The sequence below is a fragment of the Pipistrellus hanaki genome (assembly GCF_964339955.1).
Source record: "Pipistrellus hanaki genome assembly, chromosome: 10".
Classification (NCBI taxonomy): Eukaryota; Metazoa; Chordata; class Mammalia; order Chiroptera; family Vespertilionidae; genus Pipistrellus; species Pipistrellus hanaki.
The window spans coordinates 18,397,507-18,422,714 of NC_140512.1; the positions used below are offsets into that span (position 1 = coordinate 18,397,507).

Here is a 25,208-nt window from a genome sequence, read left to right on the forward strand (position 1 = left end):
GCTCACTGCGGTTTCTCCAACCTCTCAACTGTTACAGCATGTGTAGGCTTTACCTGATACTAAAGTTATTAACAAATATTTATTCAGTAGTATCTCATCATAAAATACTTCTCGTAGAAAATTTAAAATTCTCCTCTGACATTATGATCACATTAAGCAGCAACACCTAACAGGGCAGCCCTGGCCGGGTGGCGCAGTCAACTGGGAGTCGACCCATACACCAAAAGGTTGCGGGTTCCATTCCTGGTCAGAGCACATACCTAGGTTGTGGGTTCAATCTCCAGTTGGGACCCATGCGTGCAGCAACTGATCTGTATTTCTCTTTCACATGGTGTTTCTCTTTCCCATGGTGTTTCTCTTTCCCTCTCTCAAAAAATAAAAATCAATAAAGTCCTAACAGGGCAGAACTACACTATGTTAATTCACACTTTAGGATGAATCTTCAAAGTAATGCTTGGGGATTAAGCCACACAATTCCCATCAGTGGACTCTGTGGGTCAGTGCTGGGCACCCGCTCCCCAACTCTGCCACCGCTGCCTAACGATAGGCCCAGCACTCCACAGGCTTCTCTTGTCCCACTGGAAATTGGATCCTGCTCTATTTTGCTTTTTTTTTTTTAATTTAATTTTATGGTATAATGTATATACCATAAAGCTCACAAATATTCATTGTATAGGTTAGTGACTTTTTATATATGACTGTATCCAATATGTTCAGAACTGAATTCATCATTCTTCTCTCACTCCCAATTTTCCTCTTGTGTTCTCTTTGTCAATGTGAGAGTTAAGTATCTCTTTTAAATATCTCTTGCATGTATCTGTTCGCTGTAGGATGAGCTGATGTGGAAAAAGCTTTTTGGAGGCAGTAGGACATGAGATGGGATAGTTCATCCCTCTCCATGGCATCCACTGTGAACCTACTTTTTATCCTTTAGTTTTGCCCACACCCATATATGCACATACTTAGAATATCTTCACTTGGATGACTCCAAAGTTACTAAACATGCTCGGAACTAAACTCATTATTTTCCTTACAAGCCCAGTTCTCCTCATGTATTTAGTCAGTTGGTTGTCTCTTGGATATTTATTAAATTTATCTCATTTCATTCCTACCATTCCACCAATTAGAATACCATTTCAGTGATTGAGATAAGATATGAGAGAGACCAAATTAAGGGTTGGCAGTGGGGGGAAAAGCTAGAATACACATAGGAGAGATATTACAGAAGTATAAAATGCTGGATGGATAGGGCAGGGTAGAGGTGAGGGAAAAGAAAGTCTAAATTGATGCTTGGATTTCTGATTTCAGAAAGTGGCTGAATATCCTTTATAATAAAACCCTAATATGCAAATCTACCAAAGAGTAGAACGACTGGTCACTATGTTGCACACTTACCACCAGGGGGCAGATGCTCAACACAAGAGCTATTCCCTGGTGATCAGCCTGCTCCCACAAGGGGAACTCCGCTCAGCAAGAAGCCAGGCTCATGGCTGGCAAGTGCAGCGGTGGTGGCGGGAAAGGTTCTGCAGCAGCATTAAGGGCCTAAGCTGTCAAGCAGACATCCCCCGAAGGGTCCTGGATTGCGAGAGGGCACAGGCCAGGATGAGGGATTACCACCCCACCCTCGAGTGCATGAATATTATGCATCGGGCCTCTAGTGGTACTATAAGTGACAGAGAATTCAGAAGAAGCAACAGGTCTGAGGGAAATGTTGAATATGTGGATCTCAAGTTTCCTGTGAAGTCCCTGGGCTGGATATTTAGTCATTATAGGTTTTTGATAGTATTCATATTGCTCTCTGAAAAGATTGCTTATTGTTTCTTATGTATATTTAATATCACAGTCTACTGCTATGTATTTAAGATGCTGCCATCCTTTACTAACTTCCTACTTTTAAAGTTATCTCTTTTACTGGGATGTTCACATGTTCAAAAGCTATTTTCTTTTTATATATTTTGTATTTTTAGGGCTGATAACAGATTAAATACATTTTGGGATTTTTTTAAATAAAAAAATTAGGTTAATTACTAAAAATACTGATTTTCTGAAGCTACTAAAGCTTCCTGTATTTTCTAGGTTGGACCTTTTATAGAGTTATTGATGAGTTTCTTGAGATAATCCATAGTGAAATTTAAAATGCTTTTCAAATAATTAAAAAGTTTCCTATTCTTTCATACATGAATTAATTAAGTAACTGGTAAGAAAGTTGAAAGTATATGATCCTCATCCTTAAGGAGCTTACAGTCAGTGTAGTATCAAGTATATAACTTAAATTTCACCGTGATTACTTAAGGAATAGAGGTTTGAGATGTCATTGTTTTCATCTTAAAGGTTCTGAAAGATTGAAGCTTACCGCAGGTTGTATAGATAGGTGGATGCAGAGCCAGGCATGGAACCCAGGCTCCTGCCTTTTGTGTTAGCACACATTTCTCCTGACAATCTTCACTTTGACATTCACACATCTAAACACTGCTATTTTAGGATTTTATAAATTGGCTTTTTAAGTAAACTGTATATTAAAAGAAAAAAATAATGATAAATATTTAATGCTCTATTTAAATATTTCTCCTTAGTCTCCTTGTCCTCTTAGTTATCACACCTCACTAATAGCTGCACTTAGAGGTTATGCATTAAAAAAACCACTAAACTTCTTTTTTTTAAATCTTTCTACAAATCTTGCTATTGTTGCATGCTCTTGATTTTCCTTCACACATCCAGGCAGACTCGCAAGAATTTTGTTTGACTGTTAAAAAGCTTTAAACAGACTGACCATTTATTAAACAATACAGATAGGTTCCGTTTTCTCATGAAGATTTTGTGTTTTGTTTTGGGTGTTTTTTTTAACTCTTACAGGTGGAAATATAAAAATCTATCCAGTATGGAAGAAAACCGTAGCACATGCCTGGGATGCACTTAAACATTTGGAGTATTGACATGGTTTATATCTACTTACAAAGATTAAAGATGTGTTTTAGAATTACAGGAATATAAGCCATATTGCACTTTGCAAAGCAGATTAACACCCCTAAATTCAATCAGTAAAATTGTACAATGAAAACGTATTCAGGGTAAGAGAAAAGAAGGTCCCATGTTAGGGCATCCTCACAGTGTCATATTCAAAATGGACAAAAACAAACACACATGAAGATGATTCTGGCCAGAAATCTGGGGTCTTGTCAGAAAAACTATGCTGTCTGAACAGGCTATGGGTAGCAAGTAGGAGTCAGAAGAGTGTTAAGGATCAGGAATAGAGAAGAATGGACAGTTCCTCTGCCTCCTGTTTGGGGATTACCTTTCCTTACTCATTCTGAAAATCTATACTGAGCATCAACCACATGCCAGAGCCAGTTACCAGAGGAAAATGCAGCCGCAGCCCTCAGCTCAACTGTCCCTGTCTGTCTGGTTAATTTTCTTTGATTTCCCTTTCTCTTTTTCAATTCCTTTACTGACTTTACTAACATAATGTGGACCTAGTTTGTGTTAATGTCTGAGTGCACTCTGGGGTGTTTATTTTTAATTAGATATTTAACAAAGTTTAATTGCCTCTATTTTTTATTGCTTCTGTAGCTAATGTTGTAGCAAGTTGATTAAATATTAAAAATAATAATCTAAACTCTGATGCTGTCACTGAACAGATGTTGCTTTTAAAATAAGGATTAGGAAAAATAATGTTTTTTGTTCTCTTGAGAAAGCACTTTTTCAGCCACAGGGTTAGTTTTCCTTTTTAACTGTCTTTAATACATAAAATATGCCATTGCATAAAATTAAAAAGTTGCAGAATAGTGTAGTGTAAAAAGTAAGTCAGCCTCCCACCCCGTTCCATAATCCACAGTCCCTCTGTGCAGAGGGAACTATTGGGTGTTAAATAGAGCCTTACAGAGAAGTCAGTGTACAAATAAGCAAGTGGTAGTATAATAGACACACTTGCTTTTTTCCCCACACAAATATGCAATTTGTAACTAGAGGCCTGGTGCATGAAATTCATGTACAGGGGTCCCTCAGCCCAACCTGCACCCTCTACAGTCCAGGAACTCTCAGGGGATGTCCTACTGATGGCTTAGGCCCACCTGGGCTCTGTCTGCTGGGCCTGGGGCTGTTCCCGCTGCCTCTGTACTAAGGAAGCCCCCAAGCCTTGCTATCTGGGCTCTGTTTGCTGGGCCAGGGGCTTCCTTGCTGCTGCCAAAGCCTCCATGCCCAGCTGTCCGGGCTCTGTCTGCTGTGTCTGGGGATGGATCAAAAACCCCTCCAGAGGCGGATCCAGCCTTGCTGCTCCTGCGGACAGGCTGGACACTCCAGCAGCAGAGCTGAGGGGACTGGGCGCCACCATCTTGTGGCTATGGGGGCTGCCATTTTGTCACAGATGGATGGTTAATTTGCATATTACTCTATTGTTAGATAGGATGCTTTGTATATAGTATTTCAATGCATGAATGGACCATACTTTAAGACATTTAGGTTATTTTCAATCTTCTGCTATTCCCACCTTATACAGGCATCATTTCACATTGGAATAATAATAATGAAAAGACAACTTTCTAATAGTGAGATTGTTGGATCAATGGGTTTGCTCATTTAAAAAGTTTTTAATTGTGGAAAAATAGACCTATCATAAAAGATACTACCTTAACTGTTTTAAGTGTACAGTTCAGAGATATTAAGTATATTTACATTGTTGTATAACCAATGTCCAGGACCTTTCATCTTGAAAACTGAGACTCTGTTCCCATTAAACAACAACTTCCCATTTCCCCCTCTTCTCAGCCTCTAGCAGTCACCATTTTTCTTACTGTTTCTATGAATTTAACTACTCTAGATACCTCATTTAAGTGGAATCTTACAATATTTGTCTTTTCAATTGGCTTATTTTACTTAGCAAAACATCTTCAAGGTTCCTGCATGTGGTAGCATGTGACAGGATTTCCTTCCTTTTTAAGGCTGAGTAATATTCCATTGGATGTTCATACCACATTTGTTTATCCATTCATCTGTCAGTGGACACTTGCGTTACTTTCACCTCTTGACTCTTGTGAATACTGCTGCTACGAACATGATGTACAAATATCTCTTTGAGATCCTACTTTCAGTTCTTTTGAATATATACCCAGAAGTGAAATAGTCATATCATGAGTTTGTGCATTTTGGCATTTTGTTTTTATTGCCAAGATGCTCTCCATAGAGGTTGTAATAATATATGTTCCCACCAACAATAAATAAATGTCTCTTTACTCATACTAGCATTGTGTGCTATCTAACTTTGGGATCTTTGTCACTCTGATAGGGGAAAATACATCTCATGTCTTTATTTAATTTACCTTAAAATAAGTAGAGTAGATCTTTCTTTTATATGTTTAAGATTGTTTTAAAATATAGTGTATTAATAGAAAATGTAAGATATAGGCAGGCCAATCAGGAGACAATTGCCATTGAAATTATTTATTGCTCACAGTTCCTAAGAGAAAGGGGCATGCATGTCTCAGGGGTCAGCATGGAGAAGCACTGGGTCAGTCAGGAGACAGGGAGAGGGGAGAATTGTGGACCAGCGCCTTTATTGTGATTTCCTGGGGAAGGAATGGGTGAAGCAAGGTAGGCAGGCTCACAATTTGCTAGTATGAGTAATTTCAGCCGGCTCTGGGGCAGAGGTGTCCTTGGTATTGGGTACCTGGCACTGGGTGATCAGGTCAGGTGTATAGTGGCCTGAGTGTGGGAACCTAATGAGGTGGCTGAAGAGTGTGGACTCCGGATTGGTTGGTTTGTATTTGAAAAACATGGCCCTGGAGGAGAACTCAACTCAATGGTGGGGTGAGGGTGGGGGACCAATGAGGAAGGCAGGAAGACAAAACTAGGTGACTCAGGCATATTATCAGAATGTCTAGAACAAAGTGTATCCAGCATAAGCATGTAGGACAGACGTTAAAGCACCAGCTTCACAGAAGCTGAAAGCTTGGTTAATACAAAGACCTACTTGTACTTCCTTTTTTGTGAATTCTAGTCACATCTTTTTCCAATTTTTTTTTATTGTGTAGTTTTTTACTTATAGATTCATAGAAACTCTTTACACGTTTAGAAAATGGGCCTTTATACATTTAGAAAATAGGTCGTGTATAATCTGTGTGGCAAAAATCTTTCAGTTTGTTGGACCTCATCTGAGGGTTTTTTCCCCATGTGAAAATGTATTTCTTATGTGTCTTTCTTTTACAGCTTCAGGATTTTGTGTCACATTTAAGACCTTTGTTACTACTCTGAGATGATAAATTCGTTTCCTGTTTTCTCCTAGTATGTCGATAGTTTGAGTCATCATGTTTTAACCTTTGTTCTATTGGCATGTCTGTTGGTGTAAGCGGAAATAGGAAGGAGGTGCCAGCAATAAGCTTAGACCATAATGCCAATCTGTTATCTTCTGAGGAAAAATTTCTTTCCGTATTCCCATCCCCTACATATCTGGCTGGAGATCAACAGGTGTACCTGGGCGGCATCAGAGGTATGAAGTGAGGGGTTCAAACCTCAAATGAAAAAGACAGGAATATTGCTATCTGTAAAGATTATGTCAGACAGGCTCAAACTGTCTTAAACCTTAATAGTTTGAAAAGAAAAATCTCTAATTGACTGGTGGAGGAGGGGGGAAGTGGGTCCGTAAAATTGAGTCTTAGTTCTAGCTCTGCATGTACTAGCCATGGAGCCTTCAGCAAGTCATTTAAGTTCTCGGAACCTAACTTCACTCTCATAGTACATTTCTCAGCTTATGATCCTTCTCGGGTACCTCCCTGCCTACCATAATGGGTTTCACCCTCTTTTTACACTACATTTATCACTTTTTCCAGTGGAAATTTCACACAAAAGCACAACACTTAAACAGATTTGGATGTGCTGGATGCAGAGGTAAACGATGCAGAGATGATGGTCCTCCGTTCTCTTCCTTCATGTCTACTGTCCCCACCAGCACCACTGCCCCAAGGCCCTGAGCCCACTGGTGGAAACCCACGCTCTCTACAGATAGTTCTGTGACTGAGTAAAACTGAGCCCTCTCCCACCTTCAAACCCATCTCAGCACAGCCAAAACACATCTGCCTCCAGAAAGCCTTGGCATGCAACTAGACTATACTGAGGTTTCTTTCGGGAATCAGAGGGAGTTCCACAGCACATCATATAGCAGCACTTCCGAAAATTCCTCATCACAAAAGACGCCTTTCCCACATCCTTAATTCTCCCTTTTAAAAACTTCTCCAGGAAGTTGCTTTGTCGCCCTCATGCTGCTTTCCCAGCTCTGTATTGCCATCCATCTTCTGCTTGATACCTTTGACGATGTCATTGTTTTGTAAAACAGTCTTCAGAGTTCCCTCCAGTGTTTTTTCCCCACCACCCAGCATCGTATCATCACCTCACAGGCCCAGGCACACAACTGATCAGTCAGTAGGTGGCACGGGAGACTGCAGATACTTAGATTTGGATTTTCCTTGCCCTGACATAAGGATTAAATGTCGCCTCCCTGACTTTACAGTCAAATCCCTCTACTCTATTCTGATCCACCGTTCCTTTCTTCTTTTGGTCTCTGTCCCCTGTCACATACCCCATGCACCAGCTGTTTTTCTAACTGGCTCCTATTTTCCAACCTGCTGAAGCCTTTGCTCATGCTGTGCCCTGGGCAGGAGTACCCTCCCCCATGCTTCTGTGCTTTAGAATTTTACCCTCTTCAAGCATTCTACTTCTTTTTTAAAAAAAATTTCTTTATTGATTAAGGTGTTACATATGTGTACTTATTCCTCCATTACTCCCCCATCCTCATCCCCCCCTCATGCCTTCACCCCCCTGTTGTCTGTGTCCATTGGTTAGGTCCATATATATATATGCATACAAGTCCTTTGGTTGATCTCTCCCCCTTACCCCCACCCTCCCATACCTTCCCTCCAAGGTTTGATGGTCTGATCAATGTTTTTCTGTCTCTGGAACTGTTTTTGTTCATCAGTTTATGTTGTTTATTATATTCCACAAATGAGTGAGATCATGTGATAACTTACCTTTCTCTGGCTGGCTTATTTCACTTAGCATAAAGGCATTCCACTTCTTGACAGTGTGATCACTTCTGTTTCTGTAACCTTGCATGGTGCTTGTACATACCCCACTCCACTTATTATTTTCTTTCCTGTTTTTTAAGATAACTGATAGTAGCTTTAGGAACATTGAAAGCAGGAAGCCTCTGGTATTCTTCTTGATGCTCCTTGTGAATTCTTAGCTCCCTGTTGCACACATAACCATGCCATTTTCAAAGGAATGATGTGCACAGTCATCAGTAAGGCCCTTCACCACAATAATCACACTACTGGATGACTATTTTACAAGGCAAACTTCAAAAGGAGAAATTTCTTCAGAATTTCGGAATGGATTTTCTACATCAAGTCCACCTTTCAGATATTTACATGCTTAGTGTTAGAAATAGCATACCACATTCAAGGAACTTATAAAGTGCTTTGAACTTAAGCAGTATATTCTCAACAGTGAATTCTGCCACGTAACCATGGAAGTGAAATAGTGTTTGGAGAGCATAGAAACTTGTTTGCCTTTTCTGTCAGAGTTGTTATAAATTCTGACTTAACTGCAGGAAGAAAATAATGTTTAACCACTAGGTTAAGTAGGGACATTAACATACTTGGAAAACATATTAAATTTTGAAATATCTCCTGCCAACAGAATATTATGTAACTGTTTTTTAAAATATACAAAAAGAGGTGTTCCATCCTAAGTGGAGATTTCATTGGAATTATTTCCCACTTTATAGATTTACATAGAAAGCCAGAGTAGGGGTGATACTGAGATTTGCTCTATGTGGATGCTTCACCGTGGAATCCCCATGGGTTATTTATCACGGAAAATTAGCCCACTTCATGTGAAATGCACCAAGAAAGCCAGGACAGCTGAGAATGGATAATGGTTCACACATGATAAACAGTTTGTAGATAATAGAAGTTTGTTGTTTTTTTTTTTTTTTCAGGGAAAACTTCAGTGGTGTAAAACATTACCTCTTTATTGCGGCATTAAACACAGCAAACAGAGATAACATTGCAGATGCTCCTAGGAAAGTTGGCACTCAGTAAGTGACAGCTGCTTGTCATTATTACTATGTAGCAGCATGAATCTCTAAACAAAAATTAAACCAGGTCACTGAGGTTAACTGAAAAGAATTATGATGCTGGCATGGCTGAATGGGAACTAAATGGAAGCAACTAGTTTTGTGGACCCTTTGTTTATAAACCCTCACAACAAAGCACAAATTATTTGCTCCTTGTGGGAGATGAGAAAAACCAACTGATAGAAGCTCAACAAAATTTCAGATTCAGATGCTGCACCTTTGAATGAGGACTTTGTAACAGAGAGATAGTCTATCTAAAACAGCATCATCCTTAATTACTCAGAGGAAATCTTGAATGCTAGAGATTAAACCCAGATTTTGAGAGTTTAGAACATTTTTATTTGGAAAAAAAATATTCAAAATACTTTTATAAACATATAACACCATGTTATACATATGACAGGCAGGTGATAAATATTTATTAGATTGAAATAATAAATATAAATGTAATATTAGTTATTTTAAGGGGCTATCTACCATATAGTATACATTCAATAAATACTTTTTTAGTGAATTACAGATAAATTCACTCCAACATTTCTATTTCTGTAAGTCTTAGTCCCAAGACACTTCTGACTTCTTGGCTTTAATTAGTATAGCTGCTGTTGAATCTAGGTTGGTGTTAATCAAGCAAGCCATTAGAACCAACCATATCTGCTCACACCAGCCCATTGAATTAAGGATTCCTGGTAAATATATGAACTAATTCAATCACATCTGAAATTCTGTTTTTTCTTCTTTAGTCAAGCAACCTTAAAATCTGTCCCCACATGTGTTTCCCCAGTTCTCTGCTGATATAAAGTAGCATAAAGGCTTCTCCTTCAATTTGATTATAATTGACATTAGTGCACACCCTGCTCACAGGTCTGGAGAGGCCAAAAGAGAATTCAGGTTACTTCCTCATGAGAAAAAGTAACAGTGTCTTTCAGCAAGAAGAGCCACTTCAAGGAGCAAGGGAAGTTCAGTCACTCTTGGGAATTCAGCAGACTCTGAGCTCTTCAAGGATAGCCAACTTCTCTCATTTCTGTTCTCACTCCCAACTCTTCCCAACTGAGCAAAGAGACCTGGCAAAGCTATGATTCAGCAGACGTTGCAACGTGATAACACACAGAATGAAGTTACAGTTTGGATTCAGCCAACTCTTGCTTGTTATCTCAGGGGAGATTTGGGATTGAAGATGGTTTCCAAAGGGATCTTTAGTCTGTAATTTTTAAAAATTAAAGTATTCATGAATCTTGTGAGATTAAAAATTAGTTTCAAGGTTACAATATAGTATAAGAAGTGTGGAAATACTTTTTTTTTTTTCTTTAGAAACTCAGCTAGGACAATCACAGTCCAGAACAGCCATGTACCCATGACATGTATCCAGAGGCTGTTATCAGACTGGGAGCCGGCCCTGCTCCAGCAGGATCTGGGACCTGTTGAGTGTCAGGAAACCTCCAGGTTCTTGATTAGCACAGGAAATTTTTAAGACATGAGCCCAGATGAAATTGAAAGTAAGTTTATTAGATCTTGGGGAGTCAAGCTAAGGAAGGGTTCTGGAGACAGGATCAAGGCATAAGTAATCCTGGGATGAGCTGCTGCTGCCCATTGCTCCCCTGGGTGCAGGTCTCATTGAGACCCTTAGAGAATAGGATAGAAGCAAAGTACTCACCAGAGGAAAGAGAGGGAGGGTAGAGGCTGGGCATGCTTAGTGCTCAAAGAAGAGCATATGCTGGCAACCTGGGTCCTGGGGGTTTTATGTATTTTCTATAGGCAGGAATTTTAAGGAGGTCCCAGGGGAGGATCTCACAGAATATTCTTTAGCTCTCCAGGTGTGTCATTTAGAATGCTGATGTAGCAAAAGGAGCATATAGTTGGTTCAGGGGTCATTCTCTGGTTAGTTTCACCTCTATCTTGGATTAGGCTGGCTCTGGTTTTTTTGTTTTGTTTTGTTTTGTTTTGTTATCTTTCTCCCTAAGGCAATTTAAACCATTTGCTTTTAGGCATCTTTGGTTAGGAAGAATAGGGTCTTGTGATTTATTTATTAGCTGGCCATTAATTGCTTAGCTATTCTGGCCATTTGTTCAACCATTTGTCTCAATTTTCTCCATCTGCTCTTAGTATCTTTGGGTAGGGAGGGTTGGCTGGCTATTAGTTGCTCAGCTACTCCAACCATTTGTTCAGCCATTTGTGTCAGTTTCCTCATTCCACTTGCCAGGGAATTTTATTAGATTCTTACTAGCCTTCTTCAGTTCCAGAACCCCTTCTAAATAGTTTGCCATTTTTCCCGTACCCAATCCTGTAGTTTATATTCGATCTCTCTTGCCATATTTTCCCCTGGCTTCAATCACTTCTCCCCAGTATGTACCATCTGCCAAATCCTCTGATTTGAAAGACCCCACTCATTCCCCAACTATAACTCTGGCTTCTTTAGACTATATCCCTCCTCTATGCTAATGAATTCATGAACCACTTTAAATAACAGCATTCCTATCTCAAATTTCCTTTACATCCTAGACAAACAGATTGATTTCAGAGTAAAACCTACACAACTGTTGAATAATGTGATATATAAGAAAGAATACAGTGGAACCTCAGTTCTCAGACTTAATTTGTTCTGGAAGGCTGTTCAAGAAGGAATTTGTCCAAAAACCAAATCATTTTTTTCCCATTAGAAATAACGTAAATTGAATTATTCCATTCCAGACCCCCAAATGATTCTATTTTAACCTCTCTTATATACAGTACATGTTTAATGTTCTGTTTAATCTATAAATAAACACTTAAGTTTACCAAACCACCCCCTACTGGCCTTAAAGGAATCACATTCAGCTTTCCTTCCAGGGGTGTCTTTCAGGTCAGCATGTAGCATCTTCACTTGTTCATATATCACTGCTTTGGAAACGCTGTCACCAGCTAACTGCTTTATGTTTATCTGAATCAACAACAGTTTTTCTACCTCTTTAATTGCCTGTGATCATTGTTTCTTTCATGCCCTTAGCAACATTGGCACTCTTGATGGCCTCCATATTTTAAAATTTTGCTAGTCATTGATTTTGGCCAGCAACAATAGCATTCTTTCCTTTGTTTTGTTGCCTTAGAGAGACTTTTTGTCATGCTAAGTTATTGTCAGGTCCAATCTTAAAGTTTGGCTATCCAACTGAGACATTTTTTGTGTGAACAACTTGGCTGAGAACCAAATTGTTAGATGGGAGACATTTGAGAAGTGAGATTTGATTGTATTACAATGGTAAAGGGCAGTGGTCGGCAAACTGCGACAACATGCGGCTCTTTGGCCCCTTGAGTGTGGCTCTTCCACAAAATACCACGGCCTGGGTGAGTCTATTTTGAAGAAGTGGCGTTAGAAGTTTAGGTTTAAAATATTTGGCTCTCAAAAGAAATTTCAATCGTTGTACTGTTGATATTTGGCTCTGTTGTTGACTAATGAGTTTGCTAACCACTGGTATAGGGCAAAAGAGGAGAATATCAAACTCCTTCTCATGTCTTCAGAGGAGACTGCCCAGAAGAGATAATTATTTAGGATGATGATGATGATGATGGTACATATGTACGTTCTGAGTGATTTACATATGTTATCTCATTCAATCCTCTCAATAACTCTAACAGGAAAATTCTGCTGTTGTCCCCATTTTATCCTTGAAGAGACCGAAGAACAGTGAGATTGACTTTGCATGTGATTACACAGCTTGCAAAAGGGGGAGCTAAAATTCAAACATAGCAAGTGTGGCTCCTGGGTCCCTGCTCTTAAATCATAGGCGAGAAGATAAAACTCAGCTGAGGTTGTGGACGGCATTCTACCTAAACCAAGGCAATAGTTTGCACAGTCATGAAAATATGAGAGAACATGGTTTGCTCCAGAACACAGCATTGAGTGTGGCAGGAGTGTGAGTAGAGGTGGAAAAGGTCACGGAAAAGGTAGGGAGAAACCAGTTCAGGAAGGGGCTTATTTGCTGGGTTTTAATGTGTAGGAAATGAGTTGCTGAAAGGTTCTAAGCAGGACAATTACATGATCAGAACTGCGTTTTTTGCACAGTCCCTCTGGCAGGGATATGGAGGACAGATTGGAATAGATTGAAACTGGAGGCACAGGTTACTGTTCAGAAGCATTTGAGTTATCCTGAGGATATGATGAGGGCTGAACCGGAGAAGCCACATCAATGATGGAAAAGGTGGAGATGGAGTTGAATGCCTCAAAATAAAACTGAAACTTTTGTATTTCAACTGTGTCAACAGTGTTCTAATAGAGGGAAATAAGATAATGGTGTTCCTGTAACTGCCTCTGTCTTCCTGTTAGTAAAATAGCACTCATTAAGGTCTTGAGTCAAAGATATTGTCCAGTTAGGTAAACGTTATGCAACTTTTCAGACAAGAGTAAATATATAAATATTATTTCACAGACAATAATGTTTAATATTTTCACATTGAAGAAACAAATAGATAGGAAGATTAACTCTTGTATTTTACAGAGTTTTTGAAAGACATGAAACAAATTTATTTGTACATAAAGAAAAATAAGAATTATAAACAAGATCTTCTTGTGATGGCATTACCCATAAGGACCAGCAAATATTGTTACTAGAATATCTTCTATGCTTTGCATATTTAAGCTCTCTATCCATTAAACGGATCTGTCATTATTTCCTTGGAGCATTAATGTTTATCAGAATAATTTGATTTCTTTTCTCCTCTAAAATGAGTGAATCCGTTCCACTTGGAATTAGTTTTAGATTCTATTTCCAAAAAATGGTAAAGCTCAGAAATAGTCTTACTTAAGATAACAAATATTGGCCATTAAAATGGAACCAAGACAAGACTCTAAAATAGACTATAATAATATATTGTTAATAGTAAATCCACGTTTATGAACATTAATGAATATTAGTAAATAGTTATCTTTCTTTTTAATAGTTAAGTCAAAAGACTCTTATAGATACCAACATGTTAAAGATTATAAAAATCTAAAATATATTTAATAATACGTAGCATGAAATGATTTTAAAAAGGAATTTCTATGTTACAGAATTTTTTATTAGAAAAGTACCATCAAGTATAATGGAAAATAATATTTTGATCCTTTGAAATAAGAGTGGAAAGATAGAATGATAGCTTTTGAATATTTACATGCACTAATGAATTATATGCAGATTTTCCTGAAATGATACCTACTTCCCATTAAATCAGTGCACATTGACTATATGAGCTATTTTTCTTTAGAACTGTGTTCTGTGAAGAGTCCATTTTTTATCATAGAAATTTAAATTTATTTAAACATATACAAATATTGATAATTGTATATAGTGAATCAAAATGCCCTTATCTGTAATAAATACCTTGTATGATATTAAAATGTTCATTTAAAAAAAAACACAGAAGAGGAAGATAAAGAGTAAATCAGTTACAACATTTGTATTTGGTATCCTATTGGGTAGATACGCAGCCTTTGAAATAGTAGACAGTTACCGATTTTGGTATACTATATAGTAATACATTTTGATCATAACTTAATTCTACTTGTATTTCTCTTTAACATTTTAATTGTATTCATAATAACTTAATTTTCATCATGTTTACCTAAAAACTCCATATCTTATATATTATTAAAAGGATTTTTGCTTCTTTTTGATTAAAAGTTTCTGTAAAGGGTAATACTTGAAAAGTTAACTTGTTACCTAATCATTTTCAAATAATGAGTAAAGATGCATCTTTGTGAATATATTTTAAAATCTTGGTTACCATAGTAGAAACAGACACTAGCAATGAAAGCTTGCATGTATTTCTATGACTCACATACAATGAGTATTTCAGATTTTATTCTAGAGTATTTTTAAATATGCAGCAGAATACTACTGTTCTCTCTGACATGATCCCTTTTTACAATGATGAAACTTAACACATTATTTTATAATATTTTGAGTATGATATTTGCATTCCAGAATTAATTAATTATAAAAGACCAGATACTTTTGATTGATTAAAAAAATAAACATCTTTATTTGAATCCTTCTGATAGTAAAATAACCAATACATCAGTTAGGATTAAAATACATACTATTGGAACTACTGTTCTATATATATCAAAATTCATAAGCTTTTTATAAATAGGCTTATCTATTTATCCTATAAAACTTAGCTTTAAAGCTATTACTGCTTTGGATATAAAACTGGCCTTCAGAGCATTATAGACTATACATAAATGCTTCATTCTTCACCAACACCAACCTCTTCTAAAGAAAGCTTACCAGTAGTCTTGCACAGTAGTGAGCAATTTTAAAAACTATTAGGCATAGAGAGTAAAGGAAGATAATATTTATGTTAGAGCAATTTTCACCATAAAACATCTAAAATATAAAATAAAAAAAACAACTGTGAATGAATTACCTTTAAACCATGGTCATAATGTTAAAATTAATTTTCTGAATGCCACATTTTTTAATATTTTAAATAACAAATATTTTACATTTCATGGAGTACCTGAACATCATTAATTTGCCCGGGAACTAAAATGCTATATGGTCTTTCTGACCAAAGGTAAATGCCATAAATTGAAGAAGTTTATCTCAGGACGAGGATTAGGGCATTTACATATAAATAAATACCCAAAATAACTCTTTATAGCTGTAAAAGAATGATATACCCTCAGAAGTGTTTGTCATAGCCAAAATACAAATTACTTGTGTGTACAATCTAGCCTACTGAATAAACAATTATTTTTAAATTATAGCAAGTAATGCAATTAATAGAAAACTTTTTAATTAATAGAAATTAAGATAATTATAAACCTAATATGTAATTCTCAGTATTCCTTGGTGCTTGCAAGTGCTCTTTAGCATAACAGCAACAAAGGACTCCTTTAAAGTGTGTATATTGTTTAGCTTTATTTCAGATGCTGTGTAGCATTAAGAACCCAATGTTCAGAGATAGGTGTGTAACCATGGAAAAGAAATACAAAAAGGAACTAACTGCCCTATTAGGTACTGAATACTCAGAGGAATGAGCATTCGTGATTTATGGCTTGAAGTGCTTGGGTCTGATCATCATCTTGGCCTTTTTGAAGGAGAACTTATAGCCGCCAGGCTGTGCCTCACTCATACCAGGCCAAGTGCCCCAGAAAATGCCATTACGGACACCTCTGTACTTTTGGTGATAATATTTGCCATTTAAGTTTGCAGAAAGGCATGCATCAAACCACCAGCCGGAACTGTAGTAGAGCCCACAGTTCCCAGAGGGATATCGATCGTTGTCTCTGTCTGGGGTGGTGAAAAACTTCATGTCATGGTTGTAGTGTTTGCTGAAATGTAAGGCATCTCCGGCTGTGCCGTTATAGTTACCAACGTGTAAACGGTACTTGAGAAACTCATTGGCCACATAAAACTGATCGTACAAGGCATAGAGTTTGACACCATTAAAGTCTTCAAGATCTATCCTTAGGATCATCTCGTTACTCTTGGTCAGAAGGTGAATTTTGTCATTCCCCAGCCAAAATTCTTTCCTGAGGTTCCCAAAGCCCACTTTGTAGTCTTGCCATGTTTTGTTGAAGCTGGTGCTTCCATCGAGACGTGCCTGCAGCACTGTCCAGCCTCCCCCCATGGTCTCCATGTCACAGAGAACTTCGAAGCTGCTATATTTGGGGTCCGGTGTGACTCTGTAGCTCTCACTGCTTCTTTTGCCTATCGTGTAGTATTCGGAGCAGTCCTTATATATTAGATGTTGTACTGAAGGGGGGAGAAAAGAAAGACATTGGATTTTGTTAAAAAAAAAAAATCATGCATCTGAAGAATTCTGTGTATCTATGAAAGCAGTCTGACAGCTCCATCCATGGCGAGAATGGAACCTTGCTCTGCTAAACTTAATTGAAACTGTTTAGCAAATGCTTGTCAAGGCCTCCGAAAAAGAATCTGGTGTTACAAAGCAGACAACATACTCTTGGTTGATAATAATACTGACATCGACAACAATCAACAACAAATAAGAAGAAATAAAAATAATAGTTTTAAGAATTTAGTCTCAATAGGCATTCTGCCAAAGGCTTGATAGCATTTTTACACTTAATCTGCACATGATCCTTATGATGTAGATATTATTGCAAATCTGCTGGTGACAACTTTTACATTCAGAGAGGATCAGTGGCTTGCCCAGGTTCACAGAAGCATTGAGTGGCAGCGTCAGGACTGAGTTCTGGCTGGCTGCACAGCTTGTTCTTGTAGCCACTACACTAATGGTCCTGAAAGTCAGAAGATTCCAGCTTCCCTGATCCATGCTTACAGAGGAATCATAACTTCTCTTTCCTTCACCCAAAGGGGCCCATAGCCTCTGCTGTTAAAAAGTGTTATGAGATATGTTCCCAATGACGTGTTAAAATTTCAGTGTGCACACTGATCATATGTTCACATTTATTTTACTTGCTTGACCACTAAACAAAGAAGCTTAAAAAAGAAGCTCAAGTTAAAAGGAAATATTTTCAATAATATTCCAATATTCTTATTTTGAATTTATTACCCAAGGAAAGTATTTAGCCATGTTTCATATATTCGGTTTGTAGAAAGGAATGACAATTGATTATGTTTAGAATAAAAATAATAATTAGGTAGCATGGTTCTGTAGGAATCCAATACAGATATTTACTCCCAGATAATTTTTATAAAAATCCATGCCAGGTAAATTAAGTTTAATATAGGCTGTTCCCCCCCCCCCAAAAAAATGTATACACACTTTGAATAATTATAATAATTCCAATGGGTTAAATCTGAAAAGACAGAAACATCAGCTGAGCCATCAGCTGCTAACGTGTGTGTATACATTTTTGGAGGGCACCCTGTATAAACCACTCTGAGGCATAATAAACCTATTCATGTGTATTTAGAATTCAAACTATTCTGATATTTTCCCAAAACTTTTAGTAAAAAATAAAAGACAAGAGAGTCTAATGTGTGCCCAAGGATGTCATCTACCTCTCTGCCTTGCAGTGTGTAGGGCAACTTCAGAGGGGAGCTGCCTAGTGCATTAGCAACAGAGCTCCTGAAAACCCCACCTGTCTTCACGGGCAGAGTCCCTGGGGACGGAGCAGGAGGTACTGGTTCCAAATGAACGTGACCCTGCCCTAAGGCACCATGTCCCTTCAACCTCACGCTCATGGTAAGCCCTAGACCTAACGCACAGATGGCTTTCCAAAGTGTAACAAAACCATCAGCAGCTGTGGCCCCGGCAACTCAGCTGCAAAGCCAGGGTTTGGAGGAACCAGTGCCACAGCTGGCTCGTGGGCAGAGTGGGCAGTTAGGTTCGTTACCTTTGACATACATTTGTTAAAGTTAATTCGGGTAACCGGGATGGTGAGGATGGGTTCTGCTGTTATACGTTTGAATTCTAGTTTAAGGTAAAAGAGGGGAAGCAACGAGAACGTATTCCTTCCCTTCGTGGCCTTCCAAGTCTCCCCCTTACCATGTTTTTGTGTCACCAGGTCTCAAAGCAAAAAGTTTTACCCACACAGGAAACCATAGGACTGCTTCTACTCCATCTATAACGTCTCCCGTTTTCACTAGGTATTTGGGGTTGCTACTGCAGATTACTTGCCAAGGTCTTTCAAAGATCTCCTCTTGCTACATGAGAAGAAGCAGCCAGCAGACCATAAGAAACTGATTTTCAATGAACAGAGTACAACCGCAAATACTGCCTTGTCTCTATGCTTTCAAGCACTTCCCTAACGAAATAAGTTAAATGCACTGAAGTGTTAAAAAAAAAAAAAAAATTCTATTTCTCTACACAGTTGATATGTGACTTTGACACCAGCAAAAGTGCTTTGAAGTTGAAAGTGCTTTCTAATGGCTACAGAACTAGTCGTGATTTTTGTTAACTACCATTTCTACGGTCACACATTTGCAAAGATATTCATTCTCTCTCCCCCGCCCCACCCCACTACCTGGATGAACAAAAGGCTTCATTTATTTAATGGGTCGTTTTATGTCACTTCCTTGCTCGGGTTAATGTTTATAACTATGGTCTAGCTACGGTACATTCCTGAACAAAGGATAAAGAGAATGGTTACGATACATACGTGGACGTGACTGTATCTGTTCCTGACTGGGACACTTGGAACACTTCCCATCCAAACTGTTGACCACAAACGTCAGGTTGGCCACTTTGCTGTCCACGTAGTTTTCCACGTTGTTCATGTTGACGAGGCTCAGCTTCTCCAGGCGGCCCTGCAGCACGTCGATCTCCTCCTTGGCGTTCTTGAGATCGGAGGACAGCTTGGTCACCTCGCCCTCCAGCTCAGTCACTCTGTTGTCGTCCGCCTCCCCCGGGCCTCCCGCGCCGGGGTCTCGGTTGTCATCAGCCTGCAGCTTGCTGTCCTGGCAGCACTTCTTCAGGCTGCTGACTATCTCCTTGAGGCTCTGGACTTCTTTGATCACCTCCTCCATCCTGCCCAAGTGCTTGGGGAGCTGCACCGTCAGCGGGGGCAGGCTCACCTGGTAGGCGCACTCGCCGCCTGCATCCTCCTCGCACTTCCCTCTGCTCTCCAGCCTCACGGGGCAGGAGGCGTCCTTGGCCGGTCCGTCTTGAATCTCTTCTGTGTCATTATTGTTCGCCGCCGCCGCCAGACAAGTGCAAGCAGCGAGGAAGGCCGCGGAGCTCAGGCAGCACCAGGTGGCCAGCTGCATCTTGGCGCTCGCCCGGCGGGGAAGTGAGGCGGCGTGTGGGGCTGGTGCTGTTTTTAAAGGGCGGCCGCGGGGCGCCTGACTCAGGCTTTCTGCTGTCAGAAAAGGGCGGGAGCGCTTGCATCACAAGTTTCAGAAACTCAGAGGAGAGTTGCCCGGGGCCACCTCGGTTTGCCAGAAACTGTTCCTTATTCCCAAAGGATGCTCCTGGGGATCCCGGTGAGCTGGTTTGGATGCACCCTCTGAACACGTGTTACTCTCCTCGTTTGTTTGATAAAAGCACAAGAAAAATCTTGTATTTCAAATTAATTATGCTCGAAGGGAATGTTTCATTGTGCTGAACTCCACTAGAAAAAAAAAAGAGAGATTATTTTTAAGATACAGATGAAGTCCTAGTAACTCACACTACCCGAAGAACAGAAATATTGACAAAGACAGAAATAGTCCTTTGTCCTTTTGAGTGCCTGGCATGGAGGACCCTGCGTTTTCCTCATATTGGACATGCAGGTGAAATCTTTAAAAAAAAAAAAAATTTTTTTTTTTTAATATAACGAAGTGCATCCTTCTGACTTGTGCCTTGGGCCATTTAAAAAAGGGAAGAAAACTGGTGGGGAGTGGGGGGGAGGAGGGGAGAGCTGCTTTTCATTACTTTGACCATAACAGAGTGTAGCAGAAATGGCTAACACACACTTAAAAGTACATCATTGTCTTTCAACGAAACCAGCAGCCTCTTCCTTTGCCCCTTCTCCTCTGTGAGGTTATGTTGTCATCTCCCAGAGCTGCCCAAGTGTACGTCTTTGAACTGAGCCCCCCTCTGCTCCGATTCTTCTGTCTCCAGGCATCTTTGCCTCCCCTTGCCACTGGCTGCCCCGCTCTGTGAATCCTACCTCTATCTTGGGCCCCATTCACCTGCTCTCTATGCCTCTTGGTGTAACACATCTTTTCAGACTTCCCAGTTTCATATTTTTTTAAACTTTTCTCCTCAGAGGCCAAGGGCAAGAAGGAGGAATGGCACCATCTGGAGAAACCACTTTCTTTTCATTTGTTTTGCATATTGGCATCTCACATAAGATTTTTTTTTAAATATATATATTTTATTGATTTTCCACAGAGAGGAAGGAAGAGAGATAAAGAGCTAGAAATGTCAATGAAAGAGAAACATCGACCAGCTGCCTCCTGCACACCCCCTGCCGGGGATGTGCCCGCAACCAAGGTACATGCCCCTGACCGGAATCGAACCTGGGACCTTTCAGTCCGCAGACCGACGCTCTATCCATTGAGCCAAACCAGTTTCGGCAGATTTCTTATTTTTTTAAAAAAGGCTTTTATTGCTTTAAAAATAATTTCAAAATGACTGATGTGGATAAAAATCCAAATTCTTTATATTATGTCACTTAAGGTACTCTGTAATCTATCTCATATTTATTTCTTGAATTGACTTTCCTATGTACCCTCTTCATTCCAGCCAAATGACCCTATTCATGTTCTCTAACTGTGTCAGGTTCACTTTACATTCCACAGCTGTATTTGCTCCTGAATACTTAGGAGACCTGGATCCCTCCCCTGGATCTACCTCTTATCAGATAGATAGATTATTAACTTTACTGAGTCTTGGGTCTTGTAGCTGTGAAGGAGGAATTTGGCTATTCTTCCCTCATACAGGAATGAGAGTTATAAAAACCTTTGAGTGGAGTGCTTCAGGGGGAAAAAAGAAGTGTGTATAATAGTAACATTCTTTCCAAATAAATTTGTCAGACATGTTCTGCACACCCTATGCCTCATTTTTCCTTCTTCTTCTTCTTCTTCCAGTTTTTTAAAAATTAAGTTGTTTTCTCTTCATTTTATTCAGTATGTTTACATCAGTTTTATACAATTTTTTTAAACTTTCTGATGAAAAGTATCTATTTAGTCTCCTAATTTTATTTCTCTCCCCTTACCCACTTTCAAGCTGTAACACTCTCCTGTTGTGAGAGGAGAAATAAATGATTAAGAGAAATTTTAAAAGAAAGAGAATGATGATAATATAGATGATATAAAAATCCTATATAATAAAAGGCTAATGTGCAAATTGTCCCCTTGACTGGAAGTTCAACCAGGAGTTAGACCAGGGGGTATCTCCTCCCCCACTACATCACGCCCTCTCCCCCCCACCCCCCACCGCCAGCCTGGCCCGATCAACCCCAATTGGAGCGAGCCAGCCAGATCCCACCTGTGCACAAATTCATGCACTGGGCCTCTAGTATTTTATAAAGTAGAAGCATAAAACAAAGTATTATTTTAAAAGAAAAAGAATATAGAGAATTAGATATTATGTAATAATATTGTATAAAGTAGAAATACATTGGAATAATGTTTAGTTTAAGATACATTACTAAATGCCCTTGACTGACTAGGGTATATATAAATCCATATATTTACCCAGTCAAGAATTTATTAAGGATCTTCTGTGCTCTCGGACCTATGCTAGAACATATAGAAGATGTAAGCCATGGCCTCTTCCATTTGTTCATTCATTCGTTTATCCATCCATCCAGACATCATATTAACTGAGCACCATCTACATGCAAGACTACCCAGGCACTGAGGCTACACTAGAGAACAAATCATACAAAAATCCCTTTCCCTTCTTAGGAAGGTGTATTGAGGACCTTGTAGTTTCTTGTGGGACAATCAGGTAAATCAGAAACACTTTTTAAACATTTCTAAATCTAACCAAAGAGAAGCTTTCTGGCTCTTGTAATGGGCTTTTGTTTCATGTGCTTGAATCCAGGATTTGCTTTCCTAGCACTACTGCTAATTCTTGAGCCCTGCACACCCCCACTTTACCAAGGACAAATGGCACCGTCTCACTTGAAAAGGTTGATTATGCTGTGGAACTAGCTCCTGTTCCCTCAGGACCCATAAAAAAAATCCCCAAATAAAAACAGAGAACTGCTTATTAATCATTTTTTGTTGACACTGATAGATGATCCTCTGGGCTCTCAATTTAGATAATCACTTACTCCAGGCAGACACTAAGTGACTACCAAATGAAAGAGGCTCAGTCTGCCTAGTGATTTATAACCCAAGGGGCCAGAGAGTGGTGTGCTATAATTAGTGCAAGAAGCTTTCACAAAAATGATCTCACTATATCCTCCCATCTCTACATGTACTTGCAGATGAGAAAAATAAAACAACAAAAAACCTCAAAGCAATCCTTGACTTGCCTCTGGTTTTACAGTATTTAAGACACAGAGTTGGAGCTTGAACCTGGGGCTGATTCCAAAGTTCATGTCTTTTCTCCTATGCCACATATCCAGGCATAGTGGCAGTGTGTTATAGAGAGCCTGGTGCTTAAATTTGTTTAATCACTGCTTAGATTTAAATTTAATTTAATTTTGTTTTATGCTTCTACTTTATAAAATACTAGAGGCCCAGTGCATGAATTTGTGCACAGGTAGGGTCTGGCTGGCTTGCCCCAATTGGGGTTGATCAGGCCAGGCTGGTGAAAGGGGGGTGGGAGGGATTAAAGGGGGGAAGAACTGCCCACTGGTCTAACTCCTGGTTGAATTTCCAGTCAAGGTACAATTTGCATATTAGCCTTTTATTATATAGGATTTTTATATCACCTATATTACCATCATTCTCTTTCTTTTAAAATTTCTCTTAATCGTTTATTCCTCCTCTCACAACAGGGGAGTGTTATAGCTTAAAAGTGGGAAAGGGGAGAGAAATAAAATTAGGAGACTAAATAGATACTTTTCATCAGAAAGTTTAAAAAATTGTATAAAACTGATGTAAACATACTGAATAAAATGAAGATAAAACAACTTAATTTTTTAAAAGACTGGAAGAAGAAGGAAGTTTGATTTAAATTTAATCACTACTTGGATCCGTGGGAAACCACTGAAGGTTTCTGAGCAAAGGAATAATATAATCAGTTATGCACTTCAGAGAAATTAATTCATCGGTGAAATACTAGATGCATTGGCAAAGGGAAAGATTAGACAAAGAGAGCAGTCTACAGGCTCCTTAAATACTCCTAGCCATTGTTTCCTAACATGAGTGACTACATGCTGATGAAGGTTATATGAAAACAGTTCCAGGACAAGTACCCTCTGAAAAATATCAGTCTTATGCTAATGTGTATATGGATCGCCAAGAGGAAAGTGATGTATGCTGCATTTTTTCAAACATTAATTAACAATAGAAACCTCTTATTTTCTAGGACAATTTTTTAGGAATGAGTCTTCTGCTAGCAACCAGCAGGAAATAGTGAGAGGTATTAGTGTGGTGGCAGGAGGAGTGGTAAAAGGGTTGCGGACATTATTGTAAAGAGTGATAGAAGCCATAGGATCTGATAAGTGATGAGAGATGGAAGAAAAGGAGCGAGAGTTGAGAGAGAACTGTGAAATATGACTCTGGTTGAAGTAATGTTATGGCAGTGAGAGCAGAGAGGGAGCAGTAGGTTGGGGAGTATAGATTTCTACCCTCTTGCCTTGACCTTTGCCTCCTTCCTCTTACAGGAAAACTTTCTGCATTTTCTTATGTGCAATCTCCCCTGACTCCTAATACTACCTACTGATCTGCCCCAACATAGAACTAACACATTATTCCCATTTACAGATTTGTTTTTCAGACCTAAATAAGTTATTTAATACCAATATAGTGGGATTTCAAAGTAACAAGATTTGTTTCTATAAGCCTGATGATAAAATTACTTTCATCCATCTATATTCACATTCACAATGTATTCAGACTTCTTTAATCTTTTTTCTTATACAGAGTATATTCAAAGGAGGATCTGTATTTACTATTTTTGGAAGAGATTCCAAAAGTAAATTTTAATTGTTTACGTTAATATTCCTTAGACGTTTTAGTTGTTGTTCATTACAACTTTCATGAAAATAATCTTAAACAAAATGCTGAACTTTAAACAAAAATACAACACATAGAGAGATTAAGAATTGCTTAATTTTGGTTGAAACTAAAATAGTTGTTAGTTTCTTTGACCTGTCTACCAGTTCCTCACCAAGCCCACCCAAGCCATGTCCAGTGGCTTTTCCATACAAAAGGCCTCTCTTGGCTCATGCTTCAGACTTTCCTAAAAGCTCTCAAACAAGCAGCATCAGATCTCTGTACACTAGGGATGTCGAACTCAATCAGAGAAGGGGCCAAAATCTAAAATCCAGCCTAAATCGCGGGCCGAATGGTTTACTGAACAGTCATAAACTGACAATGTCATAAACTGACAGCGGAGTGCAGTGATGACAGCGCGGTGTGGGCCACATTGCAAGGCCTGGCGGGCTGGATTTGGCCCACGGGCCTTGTGTTTGACACATGTGCTGTACACCTTGTACCATTTGTTAAGTGGTACTAGCAGCAGCCAGCATTTGTTCACAGCTTGGCCTCACTGTGAGAACTTCCAAGCCCAACACAAGTAGCATCCTTTT

General features: G+C 39.0%; 2 protein-coding genes across 3 annotated transcripts in view; one reads left to right on the plus strand and one right to left on the minus strand.

Moving 5' to 3' along the window:
* CCDC146 (coiled-coil domain containing 146) overlaps positions 1-25,208 on the plus strand; it is a 193,294-nt gene that overhangs the window by 106,355 nt on the left and 61,731 nt on the right. The window lies entirely within an intron of this gene.
* FGL2 (fibrinogen like 2) lies at positions 13,563-19,840 on the minus strand. The gene is made up of 2 exons (XM_084897840.1): positions 19,173-19,840; positions 13,563-16,836 (listed from the first exon to the last, which is right to left on the minus strand). Exons 1-2 carry the CDS (start codon positions 19,777-19,779, stop codon positions 16,130-16,132), a joined length of 1,314 nt encoding a protein of 437 aa, XP_084753966.1. The 5' UTR covers positions 19,780-19,840; the 3' UTR covers positions 13,563-16,129.

Coding starts and splice junctions, on each gene's coding strand:
- FGL2 (XM_084897840.1), bottom strand. CDS start 19,779: ATGCAGCTGGCCACCTGGTGCTGCCTGAGCTCCGCGGCCTTCCTCGCT. Junction 16,837..19,172: donor ACAGATACAGTCACGTCCAC/GTATGTATCGTA, acceptor TCCCCCCTTCAG/TACAACATCTAATATATAAG.